Source organism: Microchirus variegatus (genome assembly GCF_963457635.1).
Source record: "Microchirus variegatus genome assembly, chromosome: 7".
Classification (NCBI taxonomy): domain Eukaryota; kingdom Metazoa; phylum Chordata; class Actinopteri; order Pleuronectiformes; family Soleidae; genus Microchirus; species Microchirus variegatus.
Window position 1 is genome coordinate 3,964,934 of NC_139808.1, and position 15,388 is coordinate 3,980,321.

The window sequence follows — 15,388 nt, forward strand, 5'->3', positions numbered from 1 at the left end:
GCAGTTTCTCCGGTTTCCTTCCACAGTCCAAAAACAACATCACACATGGACGCCTCCACACCTTCAAGACCATCCTTAACCTCGCTCCCCCATACGGTCCACCATGGACACCAGATCCTTCAGCCACTCTGCCCCCCATCTTTGGAACTCTCTCCCTAACCCCCCAACATCAGGAACATTGACTAATTAAATCCTGTCTAAAACCCCACCTTTTTAAACAGCCCCTCTAACTCTCATTGTTCACCCTCTGCATTTCCCTATTACAAAGTGTTCTTTTCCATTGTTTTTTTTTTTTAATTGTCTCTACATGCCTGATTTCTGACATGTCAAGGCCACTGTAGCTGATGTGATCGAGAAAGGAATGAGGGGAGGAGTCCTCTGTTTGATGCAATATGCATTTTTCTCCAAAATGTCTAGTTAAGTTCACTTTGTAATGTTGTGCAATTATTTGTGTTTCCACTGGGAGGGAACACCCTTCCATTGGGGTACTAAACACACAGTTCTCCAGCTCCTATAGGGTGGAGCTACTGTAGAAACAATGCAACTGAGAATCATCACCTTCGTGCAAATGTAGGGGAAAATGGTGGTGTTTTTCTCTCTCTGAAACAAAACTTCTTCTTGTGATAAACAGCGACATGCCAAGAAGAAACGCTATCTGTCCTCCATTGTCAGTTACTGTGTCACATTCCTCTTATTCATGAAATCTTGTTGGCAAGTTATATTGGGTCGCGCTGGCATGAGGTCACGCTATTTACTTAGCTGGCACAGCTAGCGTCACCTGCTCACACGCCCTGTGATGGAAACACAAGCCAGATTCCATTCCACACTGCACCAAGGTGAGGTGAACTTCACTGTGCCATCTGATGGAATCAAGGACTTAGATTAATAAATATCTATCAAACGTATCTATCCATATTATCTTCTGATAATACCACCATTAGGGCCACAAGGTTAGGGTATTGGTTATCACTCTTGCCTTTGCAGCAACAAGACCTAGTATTTGGTGGGAACAAATTAGTATTTCGTGGGAACAAATTAGTATTTCGTGCGAACAAATTAATATTTTGTGCGAACAAATTAGTATTTTGTGGGAACAAATTTGTATTTCATTGGAACAAATTAGTATTTCGTTGGAACGAATTTGTATTTCGCTGGAACAAATTAGTATTCCGTGGGCACAAATTAGTATTTCATGGGAACAAATTAGTATTTTGCGGGAACGAATTAGTATTTCATTGGAACAAATTAGTATTTCGTTGGAACGAAATTGTATTTCGCTGGAACGAATTAGTATTCCGTGGGCACAAATTACTATTTCATGGGAACAAATTAGTATTCCGTGGGAACAAATTAGTATTTCGCGGGAACAAATTAGTATCAAATATCAAGTAACAAATCAGTGAACCATGTCCTATGTCTGGGACTCCGTAGAAAACAGTGTGTGGCTCAAAAAAACAGACTGCCATTCATAAGTTGAATAACACAGAGGAATGTGGCAAAGATGTCTTTACTTCCTCTCTTAAGGAACAGTCTAACCACAAACAAATACTCAGAGAAATATATCTTTAACAGTTTAGACATTATAGATAGAGATACCATAGACGAGTACGAAGCAAAAAGCTACTCAACCAACACTGAAACCCACAGTAAATAACCATTTGACATATAATGTGTTTAACATAACCTGTAGTAGTTACTAGTAACATTAGGTAGCTCCCTGAGGACCAATGATAATGATGGCTCGGGGAAATGTCTGTGGTTACTTAGCAACGCAGACAGTCGTCCAGTTTGGCCTAGTGCTGTCTGCGTCCTGTCGCGGTTAGGTGGCCTATATTTAAGAATGACCCTGATCACTGAGGGATCACAGTCTACAGGACTGACTGAGCCCAGATTTAATCAGACCGCTGGCTCTTTGCACGAACACGAGAGGTTCTGAGAAGGTTTGGTGTGATTAAGAGAAGCAGAGGAATTCAAAAGCTTTGACCTCAGCGTGTTGTCCGCTCAGACAATGGGCTCCTCCTGAGCTGCTTTTGCTGCAACATTAGTGTGTCACACATGTCTCACTGTGGAATCTGGGGAGACTATAGATTACAGAGCATCCTGGCATTCAATCGATGCCCTACTACAGCGATACCACCTTTATATATTTTCCTCATCACAGGGCAGCGTCACATTACTCACTGTTTCACATCTTAGTGCCACAGACTCTGCTTCTCATCATGCTCCTCCCACCCAGCAGAGGTTATTGCAAGAATAACTGCACTGAAAGTGAGTTATGGTTGCGCAGCGAATAATTGCATGTGGACGATGGGGGAATGTTCCTGTCATGGAAAAGGCATCGACTCCTATAGAGATCCGGGGGAGGGGTCACGTGTGTTCTGGCCTCACAGGACGACATTTATCAAAGCTGCCAGTTTCATACAAGCAGCAGAGCGGAAAGGGAATATTTTATCCTGCATGAAGCCAGATGTATTGATCTCTCAATCGTTATCATGTAATACTTCCTGTTGTACTATTGTTTACCCTCCTGAGATTTATTTGTAATGTTGCTACAAAAAATCTCTTCATATCATTTAGGTTTAGATTCTGGTTTATTTCACCGAGCCTTGTTTTTATTAATCAGACACACTGTTTTTTTTTTAAAGTTTTTTTTAAAGTGTAAAGTTTACTCTCGGGCTGGACAATTTTCAGAGTAACTTTTCTGACATGCGGTGTAACTTTTTAGTGACTCTTCAATTCAGTACATGTAGAATATTGTAGATTATAGATTTAACCCTTATTGCTCACACGGCACGGATCTGTACCATAGGCGCAACCTTGGTAAATTGCCTTGGGAATAATACACAACTCCTTATATGGACATCCTGGTTGTCTGTGTTTATCCCATATTCAGGCAGTGTTCCTATGTGTAATTGTGCAGAAGTCACAAAATTGTGTTTTCAAATTTCGCAAATTCAATCTGATTTTAAACATTTTGAGTGTTTATATAGTTTTATAGTGTATATTTAAACATAGTAATGGAAAAAAGCAGCCGAAGTGTTCTGTATTCTATGGGTAAATAATTAGTGTACAGTTTATGACAACTAGCTTGAGGAATATGTGATATTTAATCACAACATGATGGGGTTTAATGTGATCTCTAAATGTAAGTATTTGAGATTTCATCTTAGTCTGATTGTGAATACGTTTCACTCAGTTTCAGCAACACTTTCCAGTGAATCATATAGTTTGAAGAGGGTGTTGTCTGTTGTCGGAGATTTTATCACGAGTGAAAGAGTGCTTTACTGAATGATCCGCAACCACACCTCAAAGTTTTCCCTGTGTGCTTCCTGGTATTTTTCAGCCCGATTATGGCAGTACAGTGTGAACCCACAGACAAAAACATTGCATTATTGAAACTGTAATTAAATGTTTTCACTTCGCAGATTCAATATTTCAACACTGATCCTGGCAAAAAACAAATAAATAAAATCAACCTTTGAGTTAAATCATTAGTGCCTTTCAACGATCACCATGGTGTTAAACACAGTGTGTCACGTTTGGATGCGTGCATGCTGAGTTGAGATTGCTGTGTGTCCTTAGGCGACTCATTGATGGGAAAAAAGTGAACAGCTCAAAGCAAGCGTAACTCCCAGGCATACTACACAAGGCAGGGAGGGTTCGTTGGCAAGTGCAGCAGGAATGTTATTGTTCAACACGCAAAAATTCTATGAGAAAATGTCAGTTTGATATTGGACTTAAATCAACTGAAGTTCATTCAACCATAAATGCATACAAGTCCTGGAGTTAAAATATTGATTTGTCATTTGTGCGCTTCTGCTGTTGAGGATGCAATCCTGATATAAGGAAATAATTTGCTGATGTTTGTTATTAGATTGAACTTCTTTTTTTTCTCTTGGGGTTGTGCATTCCAATAATGAAAAGGAAACCACTTTATTTTCTTTTAATCTCATTTTAGTTTGCATCCTAGGCTCAGGTTTTTGATTTATTAGAGTGAGAATGAGAGCGATGTGTCTGGCAGTGAACAGATGTCTGTGAGATGACACAGGCTCCGACTCCTCCTGCTGTCTTTGTCCTTGTAAGGAGACTCTGGGTGGGTTCATTTGCTAAAGGTACAGGAAAACCCGAACCAAAGCTTCGACAAGAGAGGCCAGACATCTCTGCTGTGCTGTGGTGTCCTCCTTGTTTGTATAAGCCATAATAATCTGGATGCTTTGAAAACAGTCAATGATTTCCCATTCACCTTTTATGGACTGCGGAACTGTAACCACTTCAAATAACGTGGGAGCTTCAATGACTTCATTCACCTTTTGATGAGATGAGATAAACAGCCTTGTCAGGGTGAGAGAGAGGCTTTCCCTTATCGTGCTCTCATTAAAATAAAAGTTATTTTGGCCACTCAAGAAGCGACAACCCCCCTGATGCTGCTGTGAAATTTTTTTTTTTTTTTAAATCTGCAGAGGATGTGACGCATTTATGAACTCCTGTGACCTCAGGCCAAGTCCTGCGGTAGACGGCCTAAGTGTTGTGGATACAGAGAAGCAGCACTGCCAGCATTTTTAGAAGAATGCATCAAACACAGCGAGAGCCGGTGATCTTGTCCAAGATGCTTGCTCTCTAATTAGACCGCGCTCAGCGAGCCCTGAATGGAAATAAGGGAACGTTTTTACGAGAAAGTTCATTTCTAACGATGCATGCATGCAGCATGTCGTGACACCAACATCTTTGGGTAATTATTGCCCCAGACTGTTGTGGTCATCAGATCTAAGCTTCCAGGAAACTGTAGCTAGCATCTATCTATCTATCTATCTATCTATCTATCTATCTATCTATCTATCTATCTATCTATCTATCTATCTATCTATCTATCTATCTATCTATCTATCTATCTATCTATCTATCTATCTATCTATCTATCTATCTATACTAGCTAGCATCTATCTACTGCAGCTAGCATTTATCTATCTATCTATGGGAGCTAGCATCTATCTATCTATGGTCGCTAGCATCTATCTATCTATCTATCTATCTATCTATCTATCTATCTATCTATCTATCTATCTATCTATCTATCTATCTATCTATCTATCTATCTATCTATCTATCTATCTATCTATCTATCTATCTATCTATCTATCTATCTAAGGTAGCTAGCATCTCTCTATCTATCTAAGGTAGCTAGCATCTCTCTATCTACCTATCTATCTACCTATCTATCTACCTATCTATCTATCTATCTATCTATCTATCTATCTATCTATCTATCTATCTATCTATCTATCTATCTATCTATCTATCTATCTATCTATCTATCTATCTATCTATCTATCTAAACTAGCTAACATCTATCTATCTATCTATCTATCTATCTATCTATCTATCTATCTATCTATCTATCTATCTATCTATCTATCTATCTATCTATCTATCTATCTATACTAGCTAACATATATCTAAGGTAGCTAGCATCTATCTATCTATCTATCTATCTATCTATCTATCTATCTATCTATCTATCTATCTATCTATCTATCTATCTATCTATCTATCTATCTATCTATCTATCTATCTATCTAAACTAGCTAACATCTATCTATCTATCTATCTATCTATCTATCTATCTATCTATCTATCTATCTATCTATCTATCTATCTATCTATCTATCTATCTATCTAAACTAGCTAACATATATCTAAGGTAGCTAGCATCTATCTATCTATCTATCTATCTATCTATCTATCTATCTATCTATCTATCTATCTATCTATCTATCTATCTATCTATCTATCTATCTATCTATCTATCTATCTATCTATCTATCTATCTATCTATCAGTAACCACACACATGTTGCCCCCACAGTGACTTGTTTGTCATGTGAGCGTGACACAGTCGTGTGGTGACTTCACATCACTGAATGAGTTCCCTTCTTCATTCTGAGCCTCACACTGTCTTTTGAGAAGCTTCCATGACTCAGCACATCTCTCCTCGGAAACAAGACGAGTGTGTTTTAACATCAACGCTGAAGTGACTGAAGTAGAGTAATCGGCGCCGAGTGAGTCTTCTGCATGTGCAATTAAAGGACGTTTTTTAAACATAGCTGCCATGGCACAGAGAAGCGATATGAGCCACAGCCAGAGTCAAAGAGAATATGCTGCTAATCATAGCTTAGAGCCACCGAGGGCATCCGGCTACTTTATTTTTAGCTGCACCAGTGCTGTTGCTTTAGGAATGGCAATGTCACTCCATTTTTTGTCCAGTCAAAAATATCTCATCATATGAATGTGCCCATCAGGATGAAATCATCATTGTGTTATTCTTAAACAAATGTCATTCCTACAAAGCTTCAGCTGTACTTTTGTTTATGAAGTTAATAATTAGTAGATAATTAGTTAAAACTATAACATAAATAAAAACCGTCTGCTTCACACAACTCTCTTTGTGTAACTGTTTGGGGCCAAGCTAACCAATCAACACTTCATTATATAAACAGGATCAGAAACCTGTTAGATGAATGATAAGGAAATATAATCTATTAAGCTTTGACAGTTTTATAGGCTTCTCATTTCGAAAAACTAATTTTCAACCTCGCTCCAGAAAATGCTCTGCCAATTGGTAAACAAACAAAATGGTGGAATTAGAACTAGGGGTGGAACTCGTAACTGTAGAACATTTGGACAGTCATCCTCTGTAATAGGTCGGACAACATTACCACCTGAAATCAAAACATTGACAGAGCACTGACTTGTATTATTGTGCAATTTTAGTTTCCTGCCCTTATCTGTTTTGTGTTTTTGCTTATTTATTTTTGTCTTTATGTCGTCTTTGTCTTTATGTTGCAACACCCAGGGACAGGGGTTGCAAATTAGCCTTGGCTAAAAACCTGTATGTATGTCATCAGTATTGTATTTATGTATGTAAATATGAACTATTTTTTTATTAATTTATCCCTGCTCAATTAACATCTAAAAAAAAAAAAAAGAAATAATAAAATGGCCGTGTTTAGATATTGTGTCACCTTTCCACGGCGCAACATTACGCTAGTAAAGCGAGCCCACCGCTAAAAAACAGACTGAGGCTACAAGTGAAAACACAAAGAAGTGTCCATGAGAAGCTTCAGAAGTGAATTCTATCGCTCAGAAACACAAAGGCCTCCTCACTCACATTAGATCAGATGTGACTTGACAAAGCCTTTGTTCAGACAAAGACCACAGCCCACAAAAAATGTCTCTATCATATCATCTCTGTCTGTTCTGTGAAGACCAAACAAAGAATCCGCAGCTTTAACATCAGCATGAATGCAGTGTCATAGTTTCATAGTTTCCAGAGCGATGTTAGGGCCATTAGACTCAAGTCTATTTTCACCTTCCATTACTTGCAAATACACTAAACCAATTAAATGAGCTGTTTGTTTTACTGTGACTCGTCTGTCCCACTGGGGGGAGGGGGGGGGGGGGGGGACTGCAGTATGATGTGATGAATTATTCAGCCTATCTCGAGAAATATTGCATTCGGTTTGGTAGATTTAGTTAAACTCTCTCTATATTTGAAGAATTTCATTTGAGTGTGAATTGTTGGCAGCGAGATCCTGTAAACAGATCTCCCACTCATGTGACTTTCATGAGGAATGAAACAGTGAGTGTGAAGATATTCAGGCTGCAGCAGAGACACTCCACCCTTATGTGTGTGTGTGTGTGTGTGTGCTGAAGCTCAAATGTTCCTCTGCACTCATTCACAGGTTCACAAGGTATTCATCATGAGCAATGTTTGTGGTGTTTGGCCAAGGATGGGACTTTTTTTAAATCTTTTATTTTGTTTTATTGTGGCAGTAGGGTTGTAAAGTTTGCAAAGGAAGGAAATGGACAAAAGATTGGGAAACAGGAGGGGGGTGGCGGTGGGGATGTGATTGGGTGTGGACCCGCATTGTCAAGGGCATTTTGTAATCAGAGATGGGAGTATTATTCCCACAAAAGCACCATTACCTTGTGTAGTGGCTCCCAGGGGAGCAGGACCAGCAGTAACTGACCAGCCTCTCTGTGCTCTCTGTGTTGCAGATGGGAGGAGGAGGTGGCCAAACGGGAGCAGCTGGAGTCCTCGGTGGAATCCCTGCAGCAGGTAGGGACACAGACAATCAAATAAATTCCATCAACAGAGGTCATTTACCACACACAGACAGCAAAGACAAATATGATCTCAGTGTGTGTGTGTGTTCACATACAGGGCTCAAAATAACTGCATCCATAAGCATTTACACTACCGTTCAAATGTTTGGCGTCACCTATGCATTTTTGTGTGTTTTCCATTAAATGTCAAATTTTTTTTCATCAAAAGAGTTGCAAAATGACGAGAAAATAACAGAAAAACTGTTTTCAGCTGTGCTAACATCATTGCACAAGGGTTTTCTAATCATCCAATAGCCTTCCTCACACGATTAGCAAACACAATGTACCATTAGAACACTGGAAATTGGCCTCTATACACCTATGTACATATTCCATTAAAAACCAGACGTTTGCAGCTAGAATAGTCGTTTACCACATTAACAATGTATAGAGTGTATTTATGATTCATTTAAATGTGCATTACGTAATAAATCGAAAGAAACTGGCCTTAAAATCATCCTAATGTGTCACAGAGACTCAGGATTAATGTTCAAATAACAAACTGAACACAACAACAACAACAGCTCAGCCAAAATATTTGCATTAAAAAAAAATCTTTTGCAGACTGCAAATCATGTTTAGTAGTGCTGTGCAAGAGGTTAACGCACGACACGTTTCCATGACAACTGACCGCAAAATGATGACGCATGACGCCACGTTTACGTGCTGCGACACCGGAGTCCAGGCACCGTTTACCAGTTAACTCCGTTAGCTGCATTAGCTCCTTTTAGCGCCGTTAGCGTGCCTACAGTCGAACTGGAGCAGTCTGTTTTTTAAACGAATAGAGCAGCGCTACAAATAACCAGCGAACCTGTGTACTGCGTATGTGTGCTTCTGTTTTAAAAGTTTAGCGTTACTTTACAGACTCATTTTAACAATCGGAGAGACGTCACACACGTCCTTTTTCCGGTCAGTCGTCGTGCAATCGCGTCATGCGGTAACGTGCGTTATCCTTGACGCGTTAACATTTGACAGAACTCATGTTTATGTTTTGAAATCATGTTTCGGCATGTAGTGCCACCTACCGCCGTCTACCAACAATTGCAGTCGGTAGAGTCTCAGCTGCCGAGCAACCACAGGTTTCCGGTTACATCTGAGCTACAATTTAGGAGAAAAAGAAACCTAAAAGACCTCTGTATTTTGAATTTGAGTGTAGTAACACATGGCCACATTCTTACATATGGCGCCTTTAATGTTATATTACTTGAAAAAAAGTGCTTTTCCTTCAAAAATAAGGACATTTCTAAGTGAACCCACACTTTTCAACGGTAGTGTATAGCTTTCATTATGTGTATGCACAGTGTGAGGACTCAGCAGAGCTGGACTAAAGGGAGCTGTACTGTACTGTACAGCCAGGAGGATGCTGTGTGTGTGCGTTTAAAAACCCATATTACAAACCCATCAAGAAGAGTCTGAGATAGAGATATGATCGTAAAAAATATCGCCTGCAGCAGTCTCCCATTACAGCCCAGACCTGGCACACATCATACCACACGTGCCTGCTATCCCTACTGGAGTGAGCACCTCGTCGCGTCGGCACCGCTCCATTGCTGTCTGCTTTTGCACAGATCGATTGGTGACAGAATGTGTGTTTGTCTTAGATTCTGGGTCAGCAAAAAAAGGCCAGATATAGAGAAGGAAGTGCCGTCCCACCCCCCCCTGAGGGCTTTAACCTTTTAGAGCACACACAGGCAGATGTCGGTGTGTGTGTGTGGGCGAGCCGGAAATCTGCTCACTCGTAGTAATTTTCACTTCAACCAGCCGGAGATGTGATGTGGGCCTACAGCCAGACCCTGGTCACTGTGTTCTGACTTAATACAGAGCCATAAACGGGCACTTTTACAAGAAAGATTTAAGTCCACAGGGTTAATATCATCCACACATAACCTGGAATTTATTCATCTAATCCATATATGGACATCTTTACTTCCCTTTTATTGCGCCGGGTCCATTTGCATGAGTTTGATATGAAGAGGAAACGATAAAGAAGCTTTTATTTCCTCATACGGATCTTATCAGAATATAACCAGGCATCTACTGGACTTTAATCCAATTATATTTGCACCCTGACAAACAAACAGTGTCATCAATGACACAAGCCTTGTCCTTGACAGTTTTACTGTCTGTATTTGAATAGATTTTATCAAATGGTCGCTTATTTGACTCACTTTTCTTCTATTAGTGATGGACACTGAACTTCTGTCACTCAGCAAAACCCAAGAGAGAAAGAGTCCATGACATCATTGTTCTTCTACCACTGTCGAACTCTGTTATGGATCGTTGGAGATGTATTTGATGGCTGTTTATCAACCCAAACTAAAACTAACCTGGAAAAATTTTAACCAAAAAGTATTAAAGGTCCCATATTATGCAAAATCTACTTTTTAATAATTTAAATCCTAATATTTGGGACTCTGGAGGTCCTATCAGTCGGCAAAGTGTGATAAAATATGACTCACTCATGTTTTTGTGGTCCTCCTCAGTCTAAGTACAGGAGATAAAACACGCCATGTCGACTTCCGCACTCACTGGGACGTCACAATGCGCTAAATTCCTGGAATTGTTGTCTCGCGGAGCTCCGCTTTGTCCGTAAAACACGCGAGAGTGCAGGCAACGGTATCTGAAAAGCGGAAGTCCACGAAAAGTTCTATTTTTGGCTCCACAGTGCAGCACAGAGTTCTACACAAACTTCCAGCAACAGTGGATTTATCTGTCCAGTGGATACATGTTATATATGATGACAATGTGCCTGCTAGAGCCTGCAAATGATCACTTTTCCAAATGCTAACTGCTGTTAGCTCCCAGTAGCCTCTGTGGCTGATGTCATTTCCCTTCCCTGTCATGTCCCTTAAGTTTCCTTTTACTTTTTTTTAAGGTGGACCTAAAGAGATACTACTAAACCGAGCGTTCTGAACAGGGCTGTTTTTGCAGGATGATTGAACTGCTGTGGTGCTTCATCCTTATGGTATTTTGACCAAAGCATGTCACAGACATGTTCATTAGGACACCAGGGAACTAGTTTAACTTTGAGAAATAGGGTATAATATGTCCCCCCTTAAATAAGTATTAAAAGCTGTATTTAATTTCCGCTGTTGCGTTTACCCAGAGTGCCCAGGAGTCGTCAGAGGTCCAGGACGAGCTGAACGAGAAGGTGGACAGACTCAAGGCTGAACTCGTGGTCTTCAAGAGCCTGATGAGTGATGTAAGTATTTGTTCAGTGATGTCGTCATCGCGTCTGACAAAAGCAGTGTTGACAAGCGTTTTCCTGCACATTCTTAATACTTCATTCTAATGGAGGTTGTCATTCACACAGACCTGGAGAGTAATACTGAACACACGCCCTTCCTTTCTTACCTTATTTGAATTCAGGACATACATATATATAATCCCACAAAGCCCCCAAAGAAAACAGCTGAAAAGGTGGCAGCTGTAGATCAGGAGAGCTTCCTGTTGTATTGTTCCCTGGCAGCTCTGCTTTGGTGTGATGTACTGCTGTAAAATACTGCACTGGGCTCGGTCACAGCTTGTGCCCGCTCAGAGATATAAATATAGACGGTTATAGAAGGTTTCTGTTTGTGGAAAGGTTTCTTGTTTATTCTGCTTATCTTCACTTTGGCATCTGTGTGCTTTTCTTTAATGTTACTTCCGTGCTTTACTTCGTTGCCCGTGTGCGAATCCAGAGACGGGTAAGTGACTGTTGCAGCTGTAGAATCTCCGTGCGTGTTTAGAGGATTTAAAGTCGACTGTAGTTGTAGTCACAACCCGTTACGGAGGAGCATTGCATTTGTTCGAGAAGAGAAATTAATAATTAAATCGCTTTTCTACTGAGAATAAAACCGTGGTCTTAATTAACAAGACACAAAATGGTTAGCATTTTCTCCTTGAGGCACCTTCAGCCGTTGACTGTCAAATCAGCCAACCTTAAATGTGGAGTGCCCCATAATTTAGACAAAACAGCATTTTATCTGCACATTAAAATTAAACTATTTTTCTCAAGTGAATGCAATAAAACACTTCCGTAATGTCTTTGGATGAGTTGACCCCCCACAATCCATGTGTGCGCCAATAAATTATGTACTAACAGAATATTCTGTATAGTACCTCTTCAATTTAATCGTAAGTAGTTGTATTGTTGGTGATATGACTCAAGATGGAGTAGATCTGATGATTTAGAGACAGGTAAACTTTGGAAAAGTTTTGGAAATTATCAATAAGTGGATCAAATGAAACCAACACCAATAAAAAGAAAAAATTCCGTTTAGATTCCCATTCAACCATGTCATAATTATCCAAAAGTTTTAAGAAAACTACCAAGTCATGCCGCTGCTGATTCAGTGTTTATGCGATATGATAGTCACGCTCTACAGGTAGTGTGTTTGGATTGTTCATGACCACCTCTTGTAAAAATCATCTCGTAATCATCTTCGTTATAGCAAATGTCTGACCTGGACTCCCAGATTCAAGAGAAAGCCCGACGTGTGGACATGGACATCTGCAGGCGCATCGACATCACGGCCAAACTGTGCGACGTCGCTCAGCAACGCAACTCGGAGGACATGTCCAAGATGTTCAGCGTCAGTCCGGCCAGGTCGCTGCCGGAGAAGGTGAGAATCAGTCCGTCTGTTCAGGAATCACAGAAAAGAAAACATAGATATCAGTTATTTTGAGAAGGAAGGTCGGTTTATGGTTTGACGCATTGGGCCGACATAGCTGTCAATCGTCCACATTAAATCCAATGTGAAAGAAGCTGGAGAGCACTTTACTAGGTACATAGAGGATGTATTTTATTAGGAACACTGCTGCTTCCAGGTACATTCAGAGATGATGTCCTGTATACCCTTTAGTTATTAGTGGTTGTCATTCTGGCATAAACAAGGCATTTTCACTTGATATTTTCTCTTTTTCAGACCATTCTTTCACATCTTTAGCGACAGTTGTGTGGAAATCCCAGTAGATCAGAAGATTCTGACAACAAGAAACATTCTAAGTCACTTTTTTTCACCATTCTGAAGAAAAGGGACTCAGTTTGAACTGCAGCAGATCCCCTTAAACATATTTACATTACTGAGTTTCCGTGACCCGGCGAATTAGATGTTTGCATTAAAAGCAGTTTAACAGGTGTAGCTAATAATAAAAACAAAAGGTTAGTGCATGTTACACATGTTATATCATGTTCCTGTGTGTCTGTGTTAAGTTCATGTACACAAACCTGTGTCTCATTGAATGTTAACCAGGCACAAGGACTAGAAATGTGTTTTTGACAGGTGTTTCTTGTCATTTTCCAGCGAAACATGCATTGTATCTGAAATAAAGCTCCATGTACAGCATCCACTGAAGTACCTTATTAGCATTTGATGACCTAAATCAATAAAAAAAAAGAGTCAATACATTTTGCATCAGGGTTCACAAGGTTCTTCTTGGTCTTTAAAGAGCAATTGTGTGTGTGTGTGTGTGTGTGTGCTCCGCAGGGTGCAATGGCCTGCTGCAGGAGGAAAGAGCGAAAGGCAGTATCTGACGAGGAGAGCTCCGAAATGGATGCCGAGCCCAGCCCTTCGGAGGAGGAGGTCCCCGGTTCGCTCAACATCACGGACGAAATGAAACGCATGCTCAACCAGCTGTGAGTAAAGACACACACACACACACACAGGCAAACATCAAAACTATCTGAGTGCTGTCTACTGTGAATGAAACTGAATATGCAGTAGGTTCCTGCAAGGTTGTTGTGATGGATTTGTCTTGTGTGTATTTCTTCTCCCTCTTGTGTCTGTACGTAGTACTGTGTCTCACATACAGCACGCTCTAGCCTGCTAATCATTGAAGAAACATTGCAGTTGTTGTTTCTTTACGTCTATTCCTTTTATCATTCGTCTTTTCATCCTCTGTAAAAGCACACTGTCCTTGTTTGCATGTGATCCTTGTCTGGTGTGGCTGTTATACTCCGTCCCCCTCTCTCTCTTTTTCTCTTTCCGTTCTCTTTCCTTTGTCCCACGCAGACATTATTCAGATAACTCCTTTCTTGCCAGGCGTGAGACATTTGAAATCGAGGACGACTGCGACAGTCTGACGTGGGAGGAAAACGAAGAGACTCTGCTGCTGTGGGAGGACTTCACAAACTTCAACGTGCCGCACGCCATCGCGGCGACCAACAGCACGGCAAACGGCACCGGCGAAGGCAACGGTGAAGTCGCTGATCCAGTGAGTCCCCTGCATTTGCGTTTTTTGTCCTGTTGCGTGCACACACACGCACACACACACACTGCGTATGGTTCTCAAGCTCATGAAAGTCAGAGTGTAGATGATTGCTATGCTGTGTGCTGCGTCAGACGTACACTAATAATGCATGATGAATGATGCCCCCCTTGTCTGTGCTCTCTAAGGACTCCCAGGATGGAAGTCTTGGCAGCCTCATTGATGAAACAGAGTCACTATTTAAGACCAGAGAGCAGGAGTACCAGGAGACCATCGGACAGATTGAGGTACACGACCTGTAGGAGAAATAAACTGGAAAATAAAAACCCAACAAAGCCATGTTTACAGTTTAGTTTTTGTCCATTAAATCTTTGGATAGCTTGGGTTTTTTGTTCTTCAAAGATATTACATTTAAGGTTAAAGTTGGAGTTGGAGATCCTGGAAAAAACTGTTAGCTAACAAAAACAGCATCGCTAACTTTTGGTACTTTTCTGTGATGCTAAGTTTTGTTGGATACTTGTTCAATTGAAAATGTGATGAAAAACAACAAATACTCTAAAAAGACATAAACGTTAACCTACCGGTCCAGTAGAAACAGAGCCACCATGGCAGCCCTTTTAGTTGAAGCCACCGTTGAAATGTAGCGCGGATGTTCATTCTGGTCTTGGATCACTCCTTTTGCAGCCTTTGTCTTGGCAGTAGCTTCCCAAAAAATGTGTTTCTTTTGCGACCAACACTTATTGGAGAGGATTTTAAGCAATCTTGTAAGAAACGCTCCAGAAAATGATCTCCCACCCTGCGTTAGCACCTTTAGCGCCGTTAGCACGCCTGCAGTCAAACTGGAGCGGTCTGTTTATTAAACGTAAAGAGCAGCGCTGCCTCTGTTTTTAAAGTTTAGCGTTACTTTAGAGACTCGTTTTAACAATCGGGATTCGCTTAACATGAAGTCAGACTTGTCTTTTTCCGGTCAGACGTCATGGAAACGCATCATGCATTAGCGCTGACGCCATTGCCCAGCACTTTATATACTAACTAAG

General features: G+C 40.6%; 1 protein-coding gene across 2 annotated transcripts in view; it reads left to right on the top strand.

The window, feature by feature from the left end:
- The window catches only part of iffo2b (intermediate filament family orphan 2b), a 36,082-nt gene that overhangs the window by 17,002 nt on the left and 3,692 nt on the right, over positions 1-15,388 (top strand). Inside the window, exons 2-7 of one of the 2 annotated variants that reach the window (XM_083892868.1) lie at positions 8,055-8,115; positions 11,269-11,364; positions 12,596-12,766; positions 13,631-13,779; positions 14,156-14,357; positions 14,540-14,638. In XM_083892868.1, the coding sequence (XP_083748994.1) occupies positions 8,055-8,115; positions 11,269-11,364; positions 12,596-12,766; positions 13,631-13,779; positions 14,156-14,357; positions 14,540-14,638 (778 nt within the window). The remainder of the gene's footprint in view (positions 1-8,054; positions 8,116-11,268; positions 11,365-12,595; positions 12,767-13,630; positions 13,780-14,155; positions 14,358-14,539; positions 14,639-15,388) is intronic. The other variant, XM_083892869.1, reaches the window with a different exon arrangement.